General features: G+C 35.9%; 1 protein-coding gene across 3 annotated transcripts in view; it reads right to left on the bottom strand.

Moving 5' to 3' along the window:
- Positions 1–26,842, bottom strand: part of b3glcta (beta 3-glucosyltransferase a) — a 110,915-nt gene that overhangs the window by 78,361 nt on the left and 5,712 nt on the right. For all 3 annotated transcript variants that reach the window (XM_067365559.1, XM_067365561.1, XM_067365560.1), the window contains one exon: positions 10,214–10,260. In XM_067365559.1, coding sequence (XP_067221660.1) covers positions 10,214–10,260 — 47 coding nt within the window. Of the gene's footprint in view, positions 1–10,213; positions 10,261–26,842 lie in introns of those variants that run through there.

Raw genomic sequence — 26,842 nt, 5'->3', positions numbered from 1 at the left:
CTGATAGTTCATGCCTCTATTTGAAGGATGTTGTGTCTTGATCTGGGTATTTAAAAAATGTTGCAAAAAGGCTCAAGGCGATTCTGTAACCAGATCAGCCCGTAATGCTTAGTGTCTTACACTCAGCATTATGTATCTTTCAGATGTCAGGAAAGCATCTTTTACTCTTTATTTCTGAGCATTTTATGTTTTGTATTGACTGCCTTCAAATTTATTTTGTAATTGGCATTATACATTTCCCTAACTAATAATAAATTGTTACATTTGATTTTATTCTGACCTACACTGAAATTATTGACTCCAGTAGATTATGTTGTCTATGTCTCTGCAAATCTGCATCCATGGTTAAGTACATACTAGACCTCAGATTAGATGAAGCATGGATCACATCAGGTAGGATTGTAGATTTCTGACTAACTGCTTGACTTTAGTTAAGTTGTTAAGCAGTTGCATTCACTATTGCATTCATTACATCACTATTACAAAAATACTATTAAAATAATAGCAAGCATGGGGCAGCATATTTCATGGTACTAGCAATAACATTGGGTTATTGTCTCAGCTTTATTCAAGTTGTTGTATAGTTAAATTATTAACTATAGGGGGCCAGACAATGCTATTGAGGTGCTAGCAAGCATGAGCTGGCATTACTTAATTCCATAACCTCTGATTATTATTGGAGTTTAAACTAAGTTGCTATATAGGCAACTATAGGGGACTAAACGGAAATACTATTTGAATAATGGCAAGCATGGCTTATTAAATAGTTAAAAAAATCTTTAAATATAAAATGTTAAAAATAATTGTTAACTGAAATGAAGCTGAAGTAATAGATTAATATTTGATGAACAAGTAAAAAAACCCTGAAATCTAAAGTTAAATAAAAGCTAATATAAATTGAAATATTGAAAAATAAAAATTACAAAAGCGCATAAGTACTAAAACAACTAAAATTAAAATGAAAACTGAAAATATATTATATTTATATACTAATCTACTCTATTAGTATATACATACTACAATAACAATTCCCTCCCCAATAAAACTCAACCATTCTAAAAATTACAAATTCCTGAATAAAATTGCATTTCAATAATTAAATTATTTTTTTAATTTAAAAACAACAACACATTTTTTTTACCAATAAGGATGTCAGAAAAAAATGGAACGCATGCAAGCTACAGTGACAATGGAGGCCTACTTAGATGTGAGATTGCGCGAAGAGGTTATGCTGGGTACACACCACAAGTTAATCAGGCTGATTTTGGGCTGATTTCTCCTCTTCTGACAATCCTAGGTAATGTCCCTATTATCTTGATGGTTCAACAGATTATCTTATCAGGTTTTCCTGTGGTGGGAGGTGTGTTAAGGATGACTTAATCTAAACGTCGGAGCCACCCCGATCGAGAATCAACATGTTGTATATTTACAATCAGAAATCCTGATATGTGGGGAGAATACAGAGGGCAAACGTGCACACGCTCTAGAGATTATCGTGTGAAACGAAACAATATCCAATCAGAAAGCGAGCTGACAGAGGATGGAAGTATAACAAACACAGTCATGTTGAAGCACAAAGTTAAGACCAATGTACCGCCGTCTCAATGACTTCACCCAAACCCTTTTCTTTTTTTTTACGTGAATCTTCTGTCAGAATTGTTCCAAACACCATCAAGCAGCAATTTCATCCTGGCTATCGCCCGCCATGTTTATTCTGAAGTCTCGAGAGATTTTGCGGGATTTCCCTTGTTCACAGACGGGTTGAAAATCTGCTTGCGTGTGTTCTGCGGTCTTTGTCAAATCATGGCACAGCACACACTAGAGGAGCAAAACAGTTAAATATAGGATTTTGTCCTCATATTTGTGGTCTCTCACATTTTGAAAATCTTTTAAGAGTTTAAAAATCTTATAGTGTGAATCCAGCATTAGAGAAAGGAAAGTACCCTCATTTGTACAACTCTAGAATGAAATAATACAAAAATATTTACATGAGTTGTAACTCGTGGCGAGAGGTTGCTCAAAACTGTGCACGTGTCGAACACCTGTATATGCATTCAAATGAAGTATACTTTCCAAAGCTGTGCGTTCAACTGTGCGCATACACTAGCATAAGTGTAAAAAAACTAAGTTTACCCAGGGCTTAAGGAAGGTTCGTTCTTTGGAGCACACCTCCGCACACAAAAGGCTCCGAAATTATTGTCAACAGACAAAAATGAAAAAGAATGAAGGACAATCCAAGAAGAACTCAACCCACCAACATGTGGTACACAGGGGATATCAGAGACAAAAACAATGCACCCAGAAGAGAATGGCTGCATGTGGGCAGTGCTAAGAATATCAAATAAAAAGCACAAGACACATGTGGGACTCATAAAATCTTTTTTCTTGCTTCACAAGGTCATACGAGAATATAATAAATTCTACACACTGTGGTATCTCAGGGCTGCCAGAGCCCCTTTTGCCACTAGTACAACTGTCAAAGAACCAATTACTATTCAATGGCCAGTGGCAGAGAGAGAATTAACTTCCCATCCTGTCTCATATATATCCTGTGGTTTAAGGAATTGTTGTTGCAAAGCTCATTTTTAGGAGTCAGTTTGCCCCTGATCTGAGGAACGAGCCTAATGATAATCCCTCATGATAGCTGTTTCTCATCCTCCTGCAGGAAACCATGTAAGCCCAGAAAAGTGCTGTTCCTTCACCATTCCTAATGCTACCAAGTACATCAAAAACTGTCTTCTGCAGGATTTTGTGAGATCATCAGAAAGGACAGTTCGGCACAGATGGCGAAGCCTAGAACTGCCAGTCCAAGCATGCCGAGATTGCAAGCAGCAGCAAGTAGCTTGAGTGACATTTGCCAGGTGGCTCTCGATATCCTTCAGCAAAACTAGCACTGACAGGACTGAACCTGTTTGAAGAGGTAAAAATGAATCACCAGTCGTTTCACATGGGCAAGGCTGCTTGAAATTACAGGGCCGAACTTAATTGGAGTTGGGTTTAATGTGTGTGCTCGCCTTCCAAGAGCAATTCAATCAAGGAAATCTTCAGAAACATCCTTGATTGTACCCCCCTTTCATTTTTTCTATACACAGGCCAAGGTTGGTTTGCTCTCTCAGTTTTCATGATATATGGAAGAGTATTCCAGCACACACCGTGACCCGTTGAGTCTCATTTGCCCTCTGTTCCCCGAGCCATTGAGATTCCGAGTCCAGCGCCTCTCCTCGAGCTGCATGACCAATGTGGCCGGTTATTGAGAAAAAGGTTGACAGCAAAGGTCTTGCAAGATTGAAAAGCTGAAGATGAAAACTGCAGCTAGCTTATATCTTTTATGAGGTGTTGGATGTGTTGTAAATCACATGACTTGCAGGTTGTGGATTCTTCTCCATATTTCAAGCCAAACTGTAATCCCTGACCTGTATCCAAGAGTGTATCCAAGTGTACAGCCCAACAACATAATTTGCATGCAACAACTCTCCTGCACAAACATGGTGTCATGTGCACCAGATCTGTGACCTTGTCACAGCGGCCTATCTGGAACAGTAAATAAATTCAAATGTATTTACTCTGTATTTAAAGTGAATTTAAGTCTTTAAGGTCTTCCAAGAGTTATGAGTCTTTATTGTATAGTTTACCAAAAAATAATGTTCTTTAATTTGCAGAACACAAAAGATGTCATTCTGAAGAATGCAAAAATACAACAAGAACTGTTTTTTTTGTGATTGTGTCCATATAATGAAAGTTAATGGGGTACAAATTTAAAACAACATTGATCCCCACTGACTTCTACTGTATGGACAAAAAAGATAATTAATTCCTAATAATTATCCAATTTCTAAAACAATGGAGAAAACTTCCATAAAGAAATCTGATTTTGCAAAGCACTTTACCTGTGACTAGGATAATTAAAATATCTTAAATCCTTGCAAGAAGCTATACAAGACAGCAATTTCTCTTCTCATATTCTTGTACAACACATGCCAAATCTGAAATCTGAATCTCATACTGCTATAACCCAATCATCAATCATTTATCAGGGAAAGTCATTAGCTGCACTTAGAACCACAACAAGCCTTAAGATGCAACTTTTTCTGTTGCAGGCACTTAAATTCAGACCAAAAACAACTATGTGGTGCTAAATGTCAGTTATTTAACAAATGTCTCTAAAAAAATATGTATTATTATTATAATAATTCGGTTACTTATTTGTTAAACAAATGTGACAATTTTTCTGTAATAAATATAAATATAGGTTCTATGTTAAAGCTGCAGTCCGTAGTTTTGCCTTTATGTCGCCATCTCTGTTTGAAACCTGCAATTGCAGTTGTTTGCGGAATTATGATCTGTATGTGCATTGCGCCTCTGCACGGCTCCTCAGCACGGAAGAATCTAATGTTTGCTGTCAATCACCAAACCGGTGTGGATACTGAATCACACATTGTAGTCTTGAAGTATGACCAAAATAGGAATTTGTTATCTGAACAAGTAAGTAACATGTCTGCCACTTTTGTTCTGACCAACTGAGGGGGGAAAAAAACATTGCGTTGCCAATGGTGATTAAATCTAACAATCGCTTAGCTCGGATCATGTCAAACTGTGCGAACTATTATTATTATTATTATTATTATTATTTTACTTTCTCAAATTGTTAATGTTAATGTTAACAACATCAGCATTGTGTGACTATGTGTAGGCTATTTAGTGTATATTAGTGTTACCTACTGATATAATCTCCAACATTAATTTGTCATACCATACAATCTGCCATCAAAATGATATGTGTTTAATGTTTAATTATTGCAGCTGCTGTGAGAAAAGGCTATAAATGATCCTCCTCACATGCGATGTAGTGTATTAGCTGAGACTCGTTCTTTATGTATACAGACGTGAAGCAATGACGCAAAGACATGCTCGAATTTCCCACTGAAACCCACCAGTACCACCCGAATTATAAAACATTATTACATGCTTACAGTTGTGAATCGGGTTAAGGTAAGGAGATAGTTTTGAACACTGGCTAGTTATACATGCTCAAAAACTGAAAAAAATAAAATAAATAATAATAATAATTTTTACAAAAGTTACAGACAGCAGCTTTAAAGGGTTAGTTCACCCAAAAATGAAAATTATGTCTTTAATTACTCAACCTCATGTCATTCTACACCCGTAAGACCTTCATTCATCTTCAGAACACAAATTATGGTATTTTTGATAAAATCCAATGGCTTGTGAGGCCTGCATTGAGATCAAGTTAACTTAGACTTTCAAACGCCCAAAAAGCTGCTATAAAATATTTAAAACAGTTCATGTGACTACAGTGGTTCAAACTTAATGTTATGAAGTGACATACTTTTTGTGAATAAAAAACAAAATAACTACTTTATTCAAAAATATATCGTGTGATGGGCGATTTCAAAACACTGAAGCTTCGAAGCTTTACAATTTTTTTTTTTCCAAATCAGTGGTTCGGAGCGTGTATCAAACTGCCAAATGAAACTTTCACATGAAAAACTTTTGACATATCGAAGCCACTGAAATTATGTGACTTTGGCAGTTTGAGATCGTTTGATACACGCTCCGAACCACTGATTCAAAACAAAAGATTTGTAAAGCTTCAAAACTTCAGGAAGCAGTGTTTTGAAATCGCCCATCACTAGATATTGTTGAATAAAGTCGTTATTTTGTTTTTTTGGACCACAAAAAGTATTCTCGTCACTTCATAACATTAAGGTTGAACCACTGTAGTCACATGAACTGTTTTAAAATGTCTTTAGTACATTTCTGGGTGTTTGAAAGTCTAAATTAACTTGCTCTCAATGCAGGCCTCAGTGAGCCATTGGAGTTTTTCAAAAATATCTTAATTTGTGTTCTGAAGATGAACGCAGGTTTTAATGCGTGTGGAACGACATGAGGGTGAGTAATTAATGACACAATTTTCATTTTAATTTAGTACAATAAATTATTTTTTAATTAAATGTTATATTTTATTATACGTGTTAAAATGAACTAAAGTATTTAATCATATCGTCTGACTGAGAAAAAAAAAAAAAAATCAGCATTTTGGTGCAAGATGCTACAGAACAAAGCTCATCTAACACCCATGATAGGCCTATGGTCAATTATAAGAAAATAAAACACAATATACTAACATCTAAAACTCTTTTTAATGTCTGTTGAATGGTTTGAATGTCATCAAATTATTTCTCAGCAAATATTGATATAATCATTCAATTGTGATTTATTAAATAAAAAAATTACAACATCATGTAATTATTTCGATTATATTCAATTCGATATAGTTGACTGACAGCCCTAAACGCACAAAAAGAAAAGGCAGAGAAAGAGAAACTTCAATGACAGCAACATTCATTTGGATCCTTGATTGCAACCAGTCAATCCTCTCACCCCATGAGCACAAGGATGTGCTGTCTTTGAAGAGCATTGATTTAACAGTAGGAGGCCCTGAACAATTGTCCATCCTGTCATCCCACTGCTGTGCAAATCAAGTGAGGCTTCTCAACTATTTCAAGTCTATTTCTTCTCTCCATCTGCCTGAAAGGACCTAGAGGGATCTATTCATTAAAATGTCCACCATGGTATTGATAAAAAAATAATGACGTGGTTTTCCATGTGAACCTTTAACCATAGTGAGGGTAACATCAACAAACTGTTCTATTTCACTTGTAATTGCATCACTTAAAAAAAAAAAAAAGGTTATATCAGGAAATATCAACAAAGGAAAGGAAAATTGCTAAAAACCCAAGATGTACAAGCACATCTGAACCCTGGCCAAGGTCTAAACACAAGCATATTTCATGTTATCCACAAACTCTAATGTGCTCACTTCCTCTTTCTCCTCCTCTTTGTCCTTCGTTCCCTCTCCTGACCCAGAATGTCAGTGGCATTTCTGCTTAAAACTCAACAAAAGCTACACCAGAAAACGAATGCATTAACCGTGAAACCTATCAGCAGAAAGCAGAAATGGCTGACGCAATAAAAGAGAAGAATGTTACTTGCGGCAGGGATCATGCCCAGCATTTTAGCTGTGAAGGCCCCTGTCAAAGTCCCTTAGAGTTATACAAAGTCAATATAATGCTTATTGCAAGACAACAACACAGCCTGACAAGTTGAAGATGGATCTACTACCAAATAAGAAACAAGTATTGATTAAAATGCAGAGATTAAATTAACTTAGTGGCCAAGAGGTGCAACCCTAAGGATAACGAATATTATACAGCATGTTGTGGCAGATAACTGTTGAGTTGACTTTTTGCTTTCTGCAGTTTGCAACCCATTCAACTCCAGAATATGGATATTGCAATGTGATTTGACCAATGCATAACTACTAAGGGTGAAACGGTACACATATTCGTACCGATCTGTCGATTCGGTACGCGATGAATACAGATTTGTATAGCCCATTAACCACTTTTAACCACCATTAACCACCAATAATCGCAATAAGCTCAGTGTTTATTTGCTATAAAAAAAAAACAAAGTCTCATCCCTCAAATTCTGTCCATTTTATCACGAAATTCAAACAATAAATGCGGTTTTGTCGCTCTTAGATGTGGCGTGACAGATCACTGTACAGGCGCATCATCTCTTCTTCTTTAATATTTTTATGAACATCTTATGGTATGTTGAAAGATACAGTACAAGTTACTGAAATGTATCTCGTGTAATCACTCAATCAGTGCGAAAAGACATCAGTGAAAGAGCTTGTAAACAATGTCACGCAGCATTTACCTTAGAAATGCCATTCAGCGTCCAGCTTGTTAGTTCGCTAGATAAATTAACTCTTTTGCTACTTATATGCACTATATTAGCCTACACTGCGTTCCAAATTATTATGCAATTGACATATCAGTAAGATTTCAGTACAATAAACATTCAGATTTTAGTTTTTTTAAGAAAATGTTTGTTTGTTTATTTATCCATGTCTTTTTAGATAACTGGTATCAATCTCAGACAAAATAATTTGCCAGGTCTATGGAAACCCTACTTAGAGGTTGTTCCACATTATTAAGCAAGTCACAGTTCTCGTGCAATATGGGGATATATATACACAATACACCCATCTTTCTGAAGATGAAAAGCATGAAATGGTGCAGTGTTGTGCAAAAGGCATGAAAACAACTAATATTGTGTGAAACTGAATGGAGATTATCGAATTATCATAAGATTTGTGAGTGATTTAGAGCACAGAAGAACTCGGTCAGATAAAGGCTTATTGAGGAATGTTCCTGTCAAAAAAATGTATTGTATTAAAAGGGCAGCTATAAAAAAAGCCAGTGTTGAGCAGCAAACAGGTATTTGAAGCTGCTGGTGTCTCTGGAGTCTCAAGAAGCTCTCCATGCTGGCTGGCAGTTGTGCGTAAAGATGCATTTTAGACACTACTAACCAAACCTCACAAAGAGAAACATTTACAGTGGGTTTAGAAATACATTTTCAAACAGTTTTATTGCTGTGGTGTTTTTTTGCAGCATGGAATAGTGCATAGTGCATTGTATTTCAGAAGGCACTATCCTCCTTTTTATATCATAGCTGAAAATGGCCAGTTATGAGCTCCACATATCTTGCAAAAGTCATTTTAATACCCTCCATCTCACTTCCCAGTATTCCAGTCCAAAACATCACCCGCCAGCTCCTTGCTGACGTCACAGTCTTGTTGGAGCGTGGTGGCCATTCACCAACCATCCAGGAATCCATCCATTTAGACCATCTATTGTAGTACAGCATTAGTCAGTGAATAAAACTATTTAAAAATGAGTCTTCATGTATTTCTAAACCCACTGTAAATGTTTCTCTTTGTGAGGTTTGGTTTGGAGTGGCTGAAATGCATCTTTACGCACAACTGCCAGCCTGCATGAAGAGCTTCTCGAGAGTCCAGAGACACCAGCAGCTTCAAATACCTGTTTGCTGCTCAACACTGGCTTTTTTATAGCTGCCCTTTTAATACAATTCATTTTTTTGACAGGAACTTTCATTAATAAGCCTTTATCTGACAGAGTTCTGCTGTGTTCTAAATCACTCACAAATCTTATGATAATTTGATAATAACCATTCAGTTTCACACAATATTAATTGTTTTCATGCCTTTTGCACAACATTGCACCATTTCATGCTTTTCATCTTCAGAAAGATCTTTCTTCCTCCCCATATTGCATGAGAACTGTGACTTGCTTAATAATGTGGAACAACCTCTAAGTAGGGTTTCCATAGACCTGGCAAATTATTTTGTCTGAGATTGATACCAGACACAAACATTTTCTTAGAAAAACTAAAATCTGAATGTTTATTGTACAGAAATCTTACTGATTTGTCTCTTGCATAATAATTTGGAACGCAGTGTATATATTCATTATATTTTACTTTACCTGTCTTGATTATTTAATGTATGTTTAAATAAACCTGTCATGAAAACAAGTTATGATGGCCACTGTGTAAATGAATATATTTTAACATCAAATTGGGAGTAGAAACAGATTTAGAAGTTAATGCAAAAATTGCCAACTTAAATATACGTAAATATAAAACGTATATATACGTGCTTCCAGTTTCATAGTGAAGCACATATTTCTTATTTTGTTTAATATATTCAGTAATAATCACAATAAATTCTTATTTTATAGTCTCAAACTGAATTGGTCAAAAACCAGTGTGAATGTGGCCTTTGAAAATTTAAGTGGAAAAAGATTTTTTTTTTTTTAAACTCTTTATGTATGACCACCCAAAGTTTTCAGATGTACTTCCTAACAAAATCACCTCAATAATTTTAGGATTAATTCTTTTCAAATAGAGTTATTCAATTCATCTGGTGAAACTTACATACTGCAGAAAAACACAATATTGCATTGTTAGGTTTTTTTTTCCCAACATCATGCAGCCCTAATGCACAATACATTGTCACATAATGCAATTATTTATGTGAAAACAGTACTTTTATATTGCCATGCCACCTAAAAATCAAGTTTATAAGGAATGCTGTGGATAATAACCATATGCTTGGTTTTAATTGGTGCACTTTCAGCAGAAAGTTTTATAGCTAAAGCTTGCATTTATATTGCTGAAGAAACAAAACTTGTACAAAGTGTAATGGGTCTTGAGCCACGCATTAGAAGCATACAAACAAAAGAACAGGATATATTACAGATCTACAAATCAAAATCAATCTGCTGTCATATTCTGTTACACAACGTGCTTTAACCCTTACCTTTTCAGGACTTTCCACATCATCTCCTTTTGCAGTGATGAGGGGCACTGAAATGAAATCAAACAGAAAACATCAGGCCACAACAATGAGGGCTCCATCATCAATCCATTTAACATGTTAACAAAACTGTCTGCAACACACAGGCAATGGTCTAAAAGCCCATGACTTTCTAATGTAAATGTTAAGTGTTAAGTCCTTTAAGATTTAGAAGAGGGAGTTAAAAGCCGGCTGATTAGAAGAGAAGCTTTTCGCCTTTAATCTGTGGGACTTCTGTCTGGACCACATGTGTTTTGCAAAGTTTTTCATTAGAGCAGGAGTAGCTTCTCTTAAATTACATTTCCATTGATCTCGAGAAGAGAGTCGCTTTGAGAGGAGCCTCAAAATCGATATCGAGCGTCAAAATGGCAGTTGGAGAGATGACTTTTCATGCCAGTGAAATCACTGGGAGTGAGCTTTCGGCTTCTGAGAATAGGTCAGGTTTCTGGCCATTAAGCTGTCCTTGGAACAGTTTCTAATTGCTCCTTTTACTTATTCGGTCCTCAGTTGACATTATCAGAGCAGAGGCATGAATGTGTGCATTAAAACTCCAGATTAACCCATATGAAGGTTAAAAGGTATTTGCTTCTCACTACTTCACAAGTCCATTTGCAACCTGGGAAATCTTCTTTTCTATTACTCTTTAATGAGGTTGATGTTTACACCTCTGGGCCGATAGTTGGTTTGAATTCTATATTGCTTCTTTATCCCTGGCCCTGTATGCTTGTAACTAAATTATTTATGGAGTCCGGTTCTCTGTAGATCTCTGTAAAAAAAAAAAAAAAAAAAAAAACTATTGAAAAGCCTGCAGAAAAATACAAGCGTTATGAATTAGGTTGTAAGTATTTCATACACATACAAATGGTGCCAAAATCCAAAAGTAATAGGCAAAACTAAGTTTCATTTCTTGGCATATTTAATAAATTAAATATGCATAAATGAATTGCTCTGTGTTCGAAATATCTGCTGGCTGATGAAAACATCTTTAAATTCATTAATGTAGACAGTGATGACAACTAACATCTAACACTTGGTAAAAAGATGATGACTGGTAAACATAGCCATAGAGAATAGTGGAAAGAAATCTAGACATGGCAACATTAAAATTCAGAGTTAACTCTGAAATGAGGAAATATTGAGCAATATGAGGGGAACCAAAAGGTCATGTGTAAATGTAACCTGATTATGTGAGCTCATTAGACCTAAACAGCACAAGTGGCTCTGTGGATCTAATTAATTCTGAAAAAAAAAAAAAAAAAAAAATTGTTTCAATAAAATGTTTCTTTTTATTTTTAATGTCACACTGTTTGCACACACAGCCTTGCAGAGTTCAGGGAATAATTCAACATGCTCACTTAAACTTTTGTACTTTTCATGGACCATTGGAAAGAACAAATTTATGTAGCAAATTTTTTTTTTTTTTTTTTTTTTTTTTTGCTTAATATGAATTAACAGAGCTTAAAAAAGTCCCTGTGCAGCATTTTAGGTCTTTTTTATAACAAAATATTTAGTTACATGCTACTCTTTCCATCTGTCTATCTTGTATATAGCATTAGGTTTCAATTGCTATATCATTATTTTCATTTATTAGATTACCGTTCAAAATAATTTTTGTCCCCCTGTTGTCAATTTTATCCCTTAAAACTCATCCTTGATTATCAAAATAACATATTTAAATGTTTTTTCTTTTGAAAAAAAAAAATGTCTTCATGCCTTAAAATAGCTTGAATGTAACTCTACACCCTTGCTTCATTTAGTATACGTGGATCTATGAATATGCTAATTGGCCCCGCCTCCACTCACTCACTTGCATGAGCTCAGAGATCCACTCAGTCAACTTAAGCCATGTTTCCACCGCAGGAACTTAACCTAGGAACTAGGAACTTTGGGTTGATACTCGGTGTGTTTTGACCACATGAACCAGGGTTTAATGAAGTTCCGGGTAAAAAATTCCCCCTCTGAAAGTACCTGCTCACGGGGTAGTACTTTTTCAAAGTTCTGGAACTTTCGGGGGTGGGACTTGCGCACTGAACATGCTGATTGGTTGACTTCACGCAGCATTTTGATTGGTTGACTCAGTCCATGCAGCATTTTATTTCAACCATCGTTTTTTTAAAGTCTGTTGTGGTGTGTGCAGCAAATAGTTGTTTGTTATTCGAATCAACAATTGAGTTTAAAAAATATGGCCGATGGACTGACGATGAGGTTCAGGTATGGCTGGACGATTAATCGAAAAGTAAACAAAACCGAAATTCAGAACCTCTAACTGACGTAATTGTAGGCTATAAACGGTTTACAGCACACCATGGTCGTGGATCAACATCACCACCACCAAGCGTCCTCAAACTTTATTTAAAAAACAACGTTATTTATAAACATGCTCGCTGATTATGATCTGCGCTGTGTATGAATACTTATCCACTTTTTCATGAGATATGCAGTCCAAATGTCCTGTTTGTCATGATAACGTCTAAAGTCCCCGCCAAAGGAAGTAGTCCCCCCCAATTTGTTAGCAACTGCAGTTTTTAAGACACAATAAAGGTTTAAAAAAAAAAAATCACAAGCGGGTTATAATTAGTGTGTTTTATGTCATAGATCAAAACGTGAAAATATTGAGGCTTTGTTAACCACAGACCTTATGTCAAGAGATTTAGCAAAAACCCATTCAAAAAACCCATCGACTTCGGGGCGATGGAACCGGAAGTCCTAAAATGCTAACTCGCTTCTGGGTTTTGCATACAAAAACACTTCACTCTATAGGAAAAAATATCCCACCTTTAATAGTCAAGCATATTTACAGTACACTATGATGGCAAAAAAAACAAAAAAAAACAATAAAATAATCGTTCATTAACCCTTAAATACATACCTCGGGTCTTTAGTGACCCGGGACGTCATTCACTACCCTCCTCCTCGTTAATTTTTTTTAAAGTTAGACATCTACCTTCTTGGTATTCCTCAATTAATTTATTATAAAGAATACAACAAGAAAAAAAATCATAAAATTATAAAAGAATGCCTATTTTTGCATTCATTTTGTGTAAAAATTGTATAGGGTCGCAAATGACCCGAGGTGTGTATGAATGTACGTATATTTTTTCTGCACAACAATAATTGAATCTTAGATGACGGAAAAAGTACAATTCACCTTTATTCCACAAGGTGGCAATGTCTGATACACAATGCTGAAGTGACGACTCATTTAGACAGAAAACGAAATAATAAGAAAAACATGAAATGGTTCAGCGATTTACTGCAGAGCAAGTACTGAACGCAATCAAATATGACTGTAACTCTTACTGGATGGATCTGGTGAAGCTGTTAGCGATCTAAATATTGATTTTGAAGATGTTGAAAATTATATAGTTTTGAGAATACATTTGAGATCGCGAATGGGCTCATATTCGTGACCTCAAACATAAAAATAGCCCATTATTTGCTGAATTAACTGGGAAATTAGCTCTGACAGGACAGTGGTGATGGCATAAAACATCTGCTCAAACGGAGCCCTTTCAAGCTCCAAAAGGTAACAAAATATTCTTCTGTAATTGTTACTCTAATATCAGAGGAGTTTTATATTATTGCGACAGGTAGAGAACCTTCCGTGTTAGATATTGATCCGGGTCGATAAAGACCAGAATATGTAAGAATGATTGGCAAAACAGTCATGCATTTAAGGGTTAATAGAGGTAAAATGCTCAATTAATCAAGGTTTTGATTTTAGGTCATACTCGTCCAGCCCTAGGATCAGGCTTTATTAAGCTTATATGCGTAGGACGAAATCCAGCGGGAACTAGAAAGTCACGCGCAGTCCTACGTCACCAGACTATCTTCACGGTACTTTAGACCGCTATGGAAACGCAGTCTATTAGTGATGTCTTGATTATTTAATACATGTTTAAATAAATCTGACGTGAAAATGACAGTCACTGTGTATAAAATGAATATACTTCAAAAACGAATTATAGTAAAACATTCATTTATAATTAGATTTAGAAGTTAATACAAAAATTGCTTAATGTACATGTTTGCATACAATTTGTTATTTGAGTGTTGATTATTATATCTAAAGATAAATAACAACTGAATTTAGGCTAATAGTTTGGGCTCTGCTGTTAACCTTTATTATTATAGTAATGTTCCAGTAAGGGCTCCCTGCATAGTTTATAGCATTAGTAGACACATATTTGTTTTTTATCCTTGAGACACTTTTAGTTATAATTTAATTTAATATATTTAAAAACAGAGACACAATTTGTTCAGTAAAGCACTTTTTAATAATAAAAAAAGCAATTTTATGTTTAGTTTTCTCCCCATCTTCTGTACCGAACCCGTACTGAACCGTGACTTCAAAACTGAGGTACGTACTGAACCATGAGTTTTGTGTACCGTTACACACCTATAATATATACATATACACATCTCAGTATTATATGAGAAATCTGCCTGTGCAATTTTTTTTTGCCATTGCGCAGCATCTCCCATTAATGAAAACCTTTATAAATGCATGGTGTCCCCCTAGACTTGGTAGAGCCCGCAGGCATGTGGCCAAATGTCTATATAGTATGTTTAATCTAGCCATTTGTTCTCTAGATTTTCATTTCAGCCACTGACAAACATTTCAGCTGACTACTAACGTACTAACGTGTCTAAGATTCAAGTAAAGGTATGCGTGTTTACCACCACGGTCACACAACTGCATTCACGTTAAACAACTCCTGAAACACAATTCCAAATGTTTAACATGATCTTCTAAAACACTTCAAGCCGTCACTTTTTCCCTTTCTTACAAAATGTAAGCCATTAATAATAAATAACCCATGGGTGGATGGATTTGCTCTGCCCTGAACATTATTGCTGCTCTTTTTCCACTGTGGCTGAATCATAAAGGGCCATGACATTTTCAGAATATCAGTGGGCAGGATGAGCCGAGGCCAGAGATGATATATAATTCTGCTGTTGCTGTCAGATAATTCCTCCAACAGTTTCACCCAAGCATCAGGTTGTTCACGGTTGAAAATGCACATTGGCAATGCCTATCATCAGGATAGCTTCCATAATGTGCTCTACACTCTAAAAAATGCTGGGTTGTTTCAACGCAAATTTGGGTCAAATATGTACAAACCCAACCGTTGGGTTAAAAAATGCATTTAAAAATTTAACCCAATGGTTGGGTTTGTCCATTTTTGACCCAAACTTGGGTTGAAACAACCCAGCATTTTTTAGAGTGTACTTTCATAGCGGCAAAAGCTAGATCACAATTTCACCTCATATCTAATATTCTGTATTAATGCTCTGACAGGATCGCAAAATAAAAGCAATACGGAAGACTCATAATACTACATCTCCCCGAGCGCGCCATTAAAGCAATTGTAAAATGTAAGAAATATGCGTTTCATATTAACAGCCGAGCGCATTCACCAGCACTCAGTTTCACCCAGCCAACAACTTAAAGCGAAAAAGAAGCATTAAATAGATCCATTGTGAATTCTCAATAAATAATTCCACATAAACAAGAGCAACTGTAGAGTGAGAAAATGGGAATCAACAAAGAAAAGAGCAGTTCTCTCAGCAGCAAGACAGGCTACATTCTCACATGGAGTCTGTCAGGGTGGATTAAATATGCAACATTTGACTTGAAAACCTCAGCTTCTTGCAGGAACGCATCCAAGTTCACTCCTCGTTCTCTGACATCTGTCGCAAACTTTCAATCTTTTCATGCCGGTCCCCTGAGGATGTTAGGGCGGGAGAGACACACACGAGGGCCATTTACCAGCTCTGTAAGTGCTACTTGCACATGGCCGCTGAGACTACATCACTATATAGCACCCACTTTTAATGCCAGTGTTGCTTTTGACAACTGCTGGCTATATTCTTGATAAAATACTGCAAGGAAATCATTTGCCTGACGACATCTGTGCACAGTTTTTTTTTTCAGATGTCTCCTAGAAAAATGCAAAGAACAGATGCTCCTTCAGATGAATAACATAGAAAAATGAGGGAAATTAGAAGCTTTGGATGAAAGCTGTACTTGGGTAATCAAAGGGTTTTTAAAGTCTGTTAGGAAGGATGGATGCACAGTCCCTATGAACAAACATGCATACTTCCCTGCTACACAGTATGTCAAATTAGCAGCATGCTGAATACTCAGTATTCATTAAATACACAAAAGAAAACAATAACTGATTGACTTGCTGTGCCCATTGAGATTCTGAAGGTTACTATAAAAACACTATTAAAATAGAGGCTGATACAGCTAGAGGAATGAATGAATGAATAACAAATAAAATAATTAAGAATAATAAATAAATAAATAAATAAATAAATAAATAAATTGATTTATACCTATTTTCTTACTATTTTGTATATCTATCTAACATACTCATTTTCCTTTGGAAGTGTGGAGAATTTGGTCTTCAGTAAACTCTCGGTCAACTGACTGAACTTAAACTTTGACTCCTGGTCTTCATTGAGCATATCAGTTCCTCTATGGGGTCTAACTATAATCCCCCTAAAGTTAGATTAAAAATAAAACAATAGACACAAATAAACAAAACTAAAATCAACTGTTTAAAGGGTATATGTAAGAATTTTCCATGCATTAAATCGCTTTTTGTATCGCCAGTGTGTGAACAGCTTGTAACATGCTTCTGAAAACCTCTCTTCCGTTCAATGACACATGAAACAAATGCTTACAAAGTTCAGTAGCATAATGGCAAAAGAGCAATTCTGTACTGAAACTAAACTAAAGTATCACATTGCTAGATCTATATAGTCTATAGTCTATATACTATAACCATGTCATTTTAATGACCTCATCTGTCTACATGCCAGTGAATCACAGAGATGTTGCGACTTCATCCACATCGCTATGAACAGAAGCTTTCTTAACTGCCTCTTTCTCACCGCTGTCATTATTGTTGTCTGTTTATTTTGCCAAACTCACATTATGAAATAAATGTTTTTCTCCAAAACACGTTGGCCACAATTATTGGCACCCTTTTATTCAAAACTTTTTGCAACCTCCTTTTGCCAAGATAACAGCTCTGAGTCTTCACCTATAATGCCGGATGAGTTTGGAGAACACCTGACAAGAGATCAGAGACCATTGCTTCATGCAGAATCTTTCCAGATCCTTCAGATTCCAGCTCCATGCTGGTGCTTCTTCTCTTCAGTTCACTCCACTCATTTTCTTTAGGGTTCAGGTCAGGGGACTGGGATGGCCGTGGCAGAAGCTTCATTTTGTGCTCAGTGACACATTTTTGTGTTGGTTTTGATGTTTGTTTTGGATCACTGTCCTGATGGAAGATCCAACCACGGCCCATTATAAGATTTCTAGCAGAAGCGGTCAGGTTTTGATTTTTTATCTGTTGGTATTTGATAGAATCCATGATAAGATATATATGAACAAGTTGTCCAGGACCTCCAGCACAAAAATAGGCCCACAACATCTTGTCTGACAACTGAATATGCTGGAGATTGTTTTTGGATGAGAGCAGAGGATTTTTCTTGAAGCCCTCCTGAACATCTTGTGGGGATGTAGGTGCTGTTTGATCATTTTTTTAGGCTTTCTGAGACTCAAGACTCAACTAATTTCTGCAATTCTCCAGCTGTGATCCTTGGAGAGTCTTTGTCCACTCAAACTTTCCTCCTCACTGCACATTAGGACGATTTAGACACATGTCCTCTTTCAGGCAGATCTTTAGATGATTGAAACTTCTTAATTATTGCCCTGATGGTAGAAATGGGGATTTTCAATGCTTTAGCTATTTTCTTACAGCCATTTTCTATTTTGTGAAGCTCAACAATCTTTTGCTGCACATAAGAACTATAATCTTTGGTTTTACTCATTGTGATGAATGATTACGGGAATTTGGTCTTTGTGTTTACACATATTTGTACTCCTATGGGGCAGGAAGTCATGGCTGGACAATTTCATGCTCCTAGTCACCGTGGTGTGCTAAAATTTTTTTAAATATGAATGGGAATATACCTCAGAGATATTTTACTCATAAGAATGTCTAGGGGTGCCAATAATTGTGGCAAACAAGTATTGGAGAAAAACATTTATTTCATAATGTGAGTTTCTGATTGTTAAATAAGGTCATCTAAATGTAAAAAAAATAAATAAATAAATAAAAATTGAATAATATAATATTGACTGTTATAATTTATTTTAATTAATTCATTTTTATAACCAGCTGATGATATTATGTGCATCCCTATGTTTTAGATCAAACAACACAAGAGTGACAGGACGATGCCAACATGTCAGACATAGTACATCCGGGAATGTTTCTTTAAACTACACACCTGCATACCTACATAACGTACTTACTCAACAGTCCAGAAGAAAGTTCTTTCTCAAACTCAATATGTACTTTGAAAGTACAGGAATTTCCATTACTTAGCTTTGGATTGTGAACAGGGAGTTGTGAATATCATCAAGAATGCATTGATTTGCTTCATTCCCTCAACGGCACCTCTAAACATTTCCAATTTTCCAATCAGCCACTGTTTGCCTGAATCAGAATTGTAACTGGCATTTATTTGAAACTAAACTATTGTCCTCAGCATTGTCTTTTATATGGAGGAAATGGAATTCCAAAGTCTCAGAATCACAAAGAGAACAGTCACTTTGGTTTGGTTCCGGAAGCCAAATTTATTGTTCATGCATGCGTGCCATTTTGTCTTTTCATTGCCAGGTCTCCGCAACATTTCCTGTGCATTATGCTCGCTGCCTCAGTAAGAAGTGAGCTACACAAATTACATGGAATTATTAATAATAGTTTTAAATTAATTACATTTTCAGAGTGTACAAGAAGTCATTTGTTGTACTCCATATATTCTGCAACTTGATAATGAACCTACAAGTGTTAATCAAAAGAGGGAATGTATAAAAAGAGTCAGCAATTCACAAGTGCAAAGCAAACAAAGCAGGTTATTAGTCTTTACTCCTTCCATAAATCACAAAGGCACACTGATATTTATCAAATAGACACCCAGAGGAGAGCTGAAAGATTTTCTGAGTGAATTATATTAATGACATGCATTAGTTAGGAGAGACTTGCAAACCACTGCCACTTGAATGATTTTACTGCCATTAAATGATAACATTGAAAGCTATAGACTGTTCGCTGCTTCTGTATTCAGTTGGTGTGTATTAATTCCCTCTTGCTGAGTCCTAGACCCTGCTGTGATGATGATTAGGACCACAAACAGTAGGGGCACTACACAAATTCCAAATCCAATCTAAAACATGAGTCAGTCAGAGAACCCTTTAAATTATTGCTTGCAAGTTGTATTAAACTTGAAATACACTCTCTTGACAATTCATTCAAAGTGGATGAGTGGATGCTTTTAAAACACAAAATTTCACGGCTCTATGAAACTAATATGACCTGAAAGGGGCATGACATATCTCTTGAATAAAAAGTACCTCTCCTCATCTTTCACATCACTTCACAATCTCACTTTGGAGGCGGATGGCTAGAGAAAAGGATTTTCTGATGACCTGTCATTCTAAGAAAAAAAGGAAAACTTTAGAGATGTAGCTGTCAAAAAGGACTTCGCTGAGATCGGCAAGCCTGATAATCACATCAAGAGCTTGTTGTTAAATGTATATGACGGGTCTTCTGTTCTCTAAATAGACAAATATTGATCGCTCAAAGGATCGAAACAGGATGAAAGTGCAGTTCGATGACATCAAGTTGTGAGCAGACTACAATTTCATTATTAAAAGATCTCACACTGCGTGACAATGTCTCTGCCTGGGTTGTGCATTCCTCAAAATTGAAAATGGCTTTTAAAGTGGACATAAAAAAAAATATTCATTGATTTTCTATCTTATTGTAAATGACTCATCTATACATCTCTCCCTCTATTTTTTTTTTTTTTTTTAAGTTATTGAGATCGTAATTTTAAAATTAAAACATCATAACTCAATCTTCTGGTGAAATGAGATTTCTTTCTGGTGACAAACGTCACATATACACAGCAGCTGCAGTTACACTTTCCATTTCAGTTCCTGAATCTGAATTAAATTTGAACTGAGGTACAAAACAGAATGTCATTAATTACTCACCCTCATGTCGTTCCACACCCGCAAGACCTTTGTTCATTTTCGGAACACAAATTAAGATATTTTTTAGGGCTGCAACTAACGATTATTTTGATAATCGATTAGTTGGCCGATTATTTTTTTGATTAATCGGATAAAAATCCTAATTTTATTTATTTTTATTTTATTGACAAAAAAAAAAAAAAAAAAAAACACACACTATTGCACATCCTGCCCAATGTACTTCAAACAAATGTGCCAACTGAATGCTATGAAAACATACAGTAATTTATTACACTACCTGTCATAATAAAGACAGAACACAAGTGATCTATCAAAAACTTGTTTGAAACTAAAAATGGTATTGCCATTGCAAACTGAAACAACTAAATAGTTTCTAAATAATATATCAAACAAACAAACAAACAAAAAAAACAGTCTCTGTTCATATTGACTATAACTGGGCATCTGAAAAAACAACAACTATGAAGTGTTTTACTTTTTCCTGCCTTTCTTGTAAAACAGTCAAATCAAAAATTCATGGATAACAACAATGAATATATTGTAGCTTTAGAAATACTGTAACTAAAGAGCTTACACATACTGGCGATTAATCATTACAGAAACATGAAAAATTATTTTAGTAATCAACAATACTGATAGTTTATGCTGCCCTGACCTGTGGCACAAACCTTACATTGGGTATCAGATGTCTAATAACTTTAGCACTGTATAGTGAATATAGTTTAAATCTCTACATTATAAATGAAGAAATAAAGAAAAACACACACTCAGTGTTAACCAACAGGCAAGATAAATGTTTTGCAGGAACTCAACACAATTATTCACTCTGGACACAATCACAATGTAATTTCTTTATCCCAGGCGCACCGTTACACAGGGGACAGGGGGGTCAGGACCTCCGCACTTTTGATAAGGGCTGCTTCAATCAGTCATACTATATCATCTTTTAGCTTAGGATATTTTCTTTCAAATGAGACCATTTTCACGTTTCTGTGAGCTTTCGTTCGTAAATAATCAAATGTTTTGTCGCGGATGTGAAGAACAGGAAATATGCTCTCGAACCGAGAAACACGCGATCTCCAAACAATCGATCAAAGCGTGCAGGACAGGTCGATGGTATATAAATCATGTCCGAAAGTTAGCTGGAACAGGTAAATCAAGCCAAACCGTCCATTCAGAAACCGAGATATTTGACACTTTAAGGTAAGGAGGCTGATCTCTCAGGTTGGCGAGCTGGCTTGACTGAAGTTTTCGTGAGGAATTATAGTTTATGGACATCTAGAAAGGTAAAAGAATTGATGGCATCTATAAAAGAGATCTCTGAAAGCGAAACAAAAGTGATTTTTGCCTCGACCAACAACGCAGTGGGGAGGATGCACGAGAAGAAGACCCTGCATGTTTAAGTGGTAGCCTATATACTGTATTTACAATGCTTATACTCATTTTTGATAAAATTATTTTTATTTTGAAATGTAAAACCACAGCAACCAATCTTATAAACTATTATTTGACAAAAAAATATCAAAACTATGTTTAGAATATGGCAAGAGTAATTGCAAAGCAGTCTGCAAGTATGCAAACTTGAATAAAATTGTCATTTCAGTAAATCTACATTTTGATATTGTGAAATGAGTATTATTAGAGTGCAAAACCTGTGCGCATAAACAGTGATTTCTTTGTTTCAGTTGCTGTTAAAGTTGCTGTTGCTGGCACAGCTGGAATCACATCTCCAGGACAGAAGGCAGCTGGGTGATGCTCAACACAGTTGACAAAAAAATGATGCACATAAATTATACAAATCTGGATGATGTAGATTCTGTTCTAGATTGTAATAAATTCTTATGTCTCCTGAAAGAATAAAACTGATCAAAATCATAAAATGCCCCTTTTTTGTTGTTTGTTCATACAGCACAGACAACATAGCCTACTATAATATTTATCACTTTCAACAGTGTTTTATGTAACTTCAAAGGGTTGACACCTAGATTTTGTATTTAGACCACTGTATATGGGTATGAGAAGCTTTTCAATTTGGGTAGGCCAAATCCAGGCAGAAATCCCCAAATTGTCCACAATGATTTGGAGTTTAATGATCAGACAAGTTTAATTTATGATGGTGGTCTGCCAGTGAGACTGAAGTGGTGGTCCGATATCTGGAAATCTGATCTTACTATCTGGGTTTTTGCTTACAGTTTGGTCCCCTCCACTTTAAAAAATGTCTCCTGCACCCCTAATGTTACTTTATCCTGTAAATAGGCTATAAGAAACGTTTTACATTAATATTCAATTACGTTTTATCCCTTTACAATATACTCTCATAAAATACTTGAATGACATGTTGATTTTTAAATCTAAATTTAACTTTAAACAACAGATATTTCAGCAAAATGAATATTTTTGCGCTGAATATTACTCCCTCTCTCCCGGGGATGTATTCAGTAAAGTTTGAAGTTTAACGCAGACTGTAAGCATGAGCCTTTACGCAAAATGGAAATGCTCGGGTGAATTTGTGACATTTACAGAGAAGGATATAGCCGTAGAATGAACGTTTTGCGCTGAGGACGTACGCGCATCTGTCAAAGCGCCTTACAGGGTAAGCCATTATGATAATGAATTAGCTTTAAGCTTAAAATAAATAATTCTCATGTTTTGATCAGCTTTGATATCGTACCTTTCCCACAGCAGCTCACTCCATTTCCTCCACTATTTTAAGATGCATTTTGGTCAATAGAAATGCCTTATTCAGTGCTGTAATTTGACGCGACTGGTGGAAGTCTTCCGTGCACGGTGGGCGGAGCCAACTAATCGATAATGACAATCGTTGTCGATGATTTTCATTATCGATTATTATCGAATAGTTGTTGCAGCCCTAATATTTTTGATGAAATCCGAAAGGGTATTGAGCTCCCTATAGACAGCAATGTCATAAATTCCAAGGCCCAGAAAGGTAGTAAAGACACTACAGTGGTTCAACCTTAATGTTATGAAACAAAGACAATCATTTTTGTGCTCAAAAACAAAACAAAAACGTGTTTTCCCTGTCAGTACCTATGGTGTTGACATAGTACAGTGCAGCGCTTCCGAGTTCTACGTCAGAATGGTGACTCATTATTAGCCGACACACTGTACATGTGAGAGGCACGACGCATACGTGTGGTGCTGATGCAGGAGCTGGCCAATAATGATTTTAGTATGTCAACAGTGTAAGAGACTGACAAGGAAAGAAGAAATTGTTGAATAAAGTCATTATTTTTGTTTTGTTTTTGAGCACAAAAAGTATTCTTGTCACTTCATAACATTAAGGATGAACCACTGCAGTCACATGGACTATTTTAATTATGTCTTTTCTACTTTTCTGGACCATGAATGTGGTAATTACATTGCTTTCTAAAAACTTGGATTTCAGCAAAAATATCTTAATTTGTGTTCCGAAGATGAACACAGGTCTTATGGATTTGGAACGACATGAGAATGAGTAATGATTTTTTTTTTATGCTTCATTTTGAATTATAATATTAATAATCAATGTTTAAAATGTGTTATTTTATGGCAGCCTGAAGTCTGCCAAAGCATTCCACCTTCCTGATGCTTTGCCAGCCTCTAACTCAAGCTGTCTTCAGTTGTTGTTTGCTCAAGGATCTTTCTGCCTTTAGTTTTACCTTCAGCAAGTGAAATGCATGATCGATCAATCGGGTTGAGATCAGGTGATTCTGCCATTGCAGAATATTCCACTTCTTTTCCTTAAAAAACTTGCCTCAGAACTTCCTGGGTTGCTTTTGCAGTGTGTTTTGGATCATTGTCCATCTGTACCGTGAAGCGCCATCCAATCAACTTTGCTGCATTTGGCTTAATCTGGGCAGACAGTATGTCTCCTGTCACATCATCAATAAACACCAGGGACCCAGTGAAACTGGAAGCCATGCATGCTTATGCCATCACTGCCTCCACCGTGTTTTATAGACGATGTTGCTTGTCATGTCTTGTTTGGTTTTAGTTCATGTTCACATTTTATGGTTTATTTTATTGTTATGCTTTGTTTGTTTTCCATGTGCTTTTGCCTTTTGTGTTGTGATCATGTCATGTGCTTCCCCGGTCTCATGTGTCATGTTCTGATTGATTGTCATTGTCATGTGATTTCAGTTCTGTCCTGTCATTGGTCCTTTGTCTTCATTGTTCACAGGTGTTCCTTATTTGTCATTAGTCTCTAGATTTCCGCTGTGGCGGGTAAGACAGCCACTCCCACTAGCAACATTGGCGGGTTGAATATAATTTCAGCCTACAGCCAAATGAAAGGTAGCCGAGCTCGTATCACAAAATTACAATTCAGTCACAGTTCTTTATCGATTAACTTGCGGTTATTGAAGGCGGGATAGGCGGAATCGCGCTGAATGACACACAACAGAAGCGCTCGCGTGCGCGCTCAGTTCTCCTTGCGCCTGAATACACGCACGCACAGATGTCAAAATGCATCGTGTGAAGTAGCCTATCTCGCGTGAATACAGTCGGCTATGGCTTAAGTGGACGTAAACAGGTGGGGAAAAAACTGGATGTGACGTCCATGCATTCAGCAGCCCCCAAATAAATACCTGCATGTCATTAATGTTAATCAAACATCAAAAAATGCTAAATAAATGTATACATGCTAAATAAATCTGAAAAAAAGTTATTATTTTTTATTACTAATTGTAATTTTGCTTCTTTGTTCTTTTTATATAGCCTAACAAAAATGCCAGCTGATATATAGGCCTACAATGTATAGTCTTGATTTGGGTTTTAAATCTTGTAAATCAAGTAAAATGAATCAAAATCTAGTAATTTAAGCATGCCAAAGTCAACTTTAATCATATAAAATGTAATTTCCCAACAGCAAAATTGTGGCCAGAGAAAAAGCGGAGTGGCTAGTAACTTTGGAAAACCACTAGCCACAGTGGCTGGTGAGCAAAAAAGTTAATGTTAAGCCCTGGTTACAATGCTTAGGATCATGAGCTGTTCCAAGCCTTCTTCATATTTTTTTCTTCCCATCATTCTGTTACAGGTTGATCTTAGTTTCATCTGTCCAAAAATTATTTTCCAGAACTGGACAGGCTTTTTTTTTTTTTAATGTTTTTTGCAAAGCCTTTCTATTCTTGAGGCTTATGAATGGTTTGCACCTTGTGGCGAACCCTCTGTATTTGCTCTTCTCTTGATTGTAGACGTCATGCCTACCTCCAGGTAGGATGTTTTGAATGTTTTTTTTGTTTTGTTTGTTTTACTATGGAGAGGATCCTGCAATCATCCACCACTGTTGTCTTCCATGGACATCCAAGCCTTTTTGTGTTGCTGAGCTCACCAGTGCATTCTTTTAACCATAATGTACCAAACTGTCGATTTGGCCACTAAATGTTCCTGCCATCTCTCTGATGGATTTGTTTTGTTTTTGAAGCCTGTTTAATGGCCTGTTTGACTTGCATAGAACAGCTCACACCTGTCCATGAAACAGCTTTTGAGTCAATTGTCCAATTATTTTTAATCCCTTGAAAAGAAAAAGAAAATTAGGGGGGTGGCTACTTGGCTACTCTCGAGAGCTGTAATTCTTAAATCCTTCCTCCAATTTGGATGTAAATACCCTCATATTAAAGCTGCACTTTAAGACCACATATACATTATACAACTAGCTTAAATATGTTTTGGTAAACCTGAAAATAAATAAATAAATAAATAAATAAATAAATGAATAAAAAAATATATATAAGCAAGTGACATCTTAAAACATGTCAGTGCCATTGTTTTGTTTCAAGATGCACACCAGTAATGTTTTTTCTAAGGCATTTATAAAAGCTAATCTAAGCTGTTTTGAAGCGTGTCATCTTATCATGGTTTTGCCACTGAAAGATTATTAAAAGCCTATCTTGTTCTGTCGTATCTATCATATCTTGTTGCCCCATTAAAAAGTTGCAAAATACATTTTTTTAAGGTTCTAATATTGTTTTGGTAGTCTCCTACCTGCATGCAAGTACAAAAAACACTTTCCTTTTGCGTTTTATACAGTGGTGGTCAGAATTATTGGCACCCTTGGTAAATATGATCAAAGATGACTGTAAAAATAAATCTGCATTGTTTATCCTTTTGATCTTTAATTCATAAAATTAGCACGTTGGCCACAATTATTGGCACCCCCAGAACAACCCCTAGAGTAGAATATTTCTGAAGTATATTCCCATTCATATTTACTTTTTTTTTAGCATACCAGGGTGATCATGAACATGAAGTTGTCCAGCCATGACTTCCTGTTCCACAGGAGTATAACCATGAGTAAAAAGGCCAAATTCCCTTAATCATTCATCACAATGAGAAAAACCAAACAATATAATTTTGATGTGCAGCAAAAGATTGTAGAGCTTCACAAAAAAAAAAAAGTGGCTGTAAGAAAATAGCTAAAGCATTGTTCTTAATTAAGAATTAGGAACAATAATTAAGAAGTTACAATCAACTAAAGATGTTACAAATCTGCCTGGAAGAGGACGTGTGTC

Source organism: Chanodichthys erythropterus, chromosome 17 (assembly GCF_024489055.1).
Source record: "Chanodichthys erythropterus isolate Z2021 chromosome 17, ASM2448905v1, whole genome shotgun sequence".
Classification (NCBI taxonomy): domain Eukaryota; kingdom Metazoa; phylum Chordata; class Actinopteri; order Cypriniformes; family Xenocyprididae; genus Chanodichthys; species Chanodichthys erythropterus.
The sequence above is the reverse complement of the archived record's forward strand: the minus strand, read 5'-3'. Positions and strand labels throughout refer to the sequence as shown.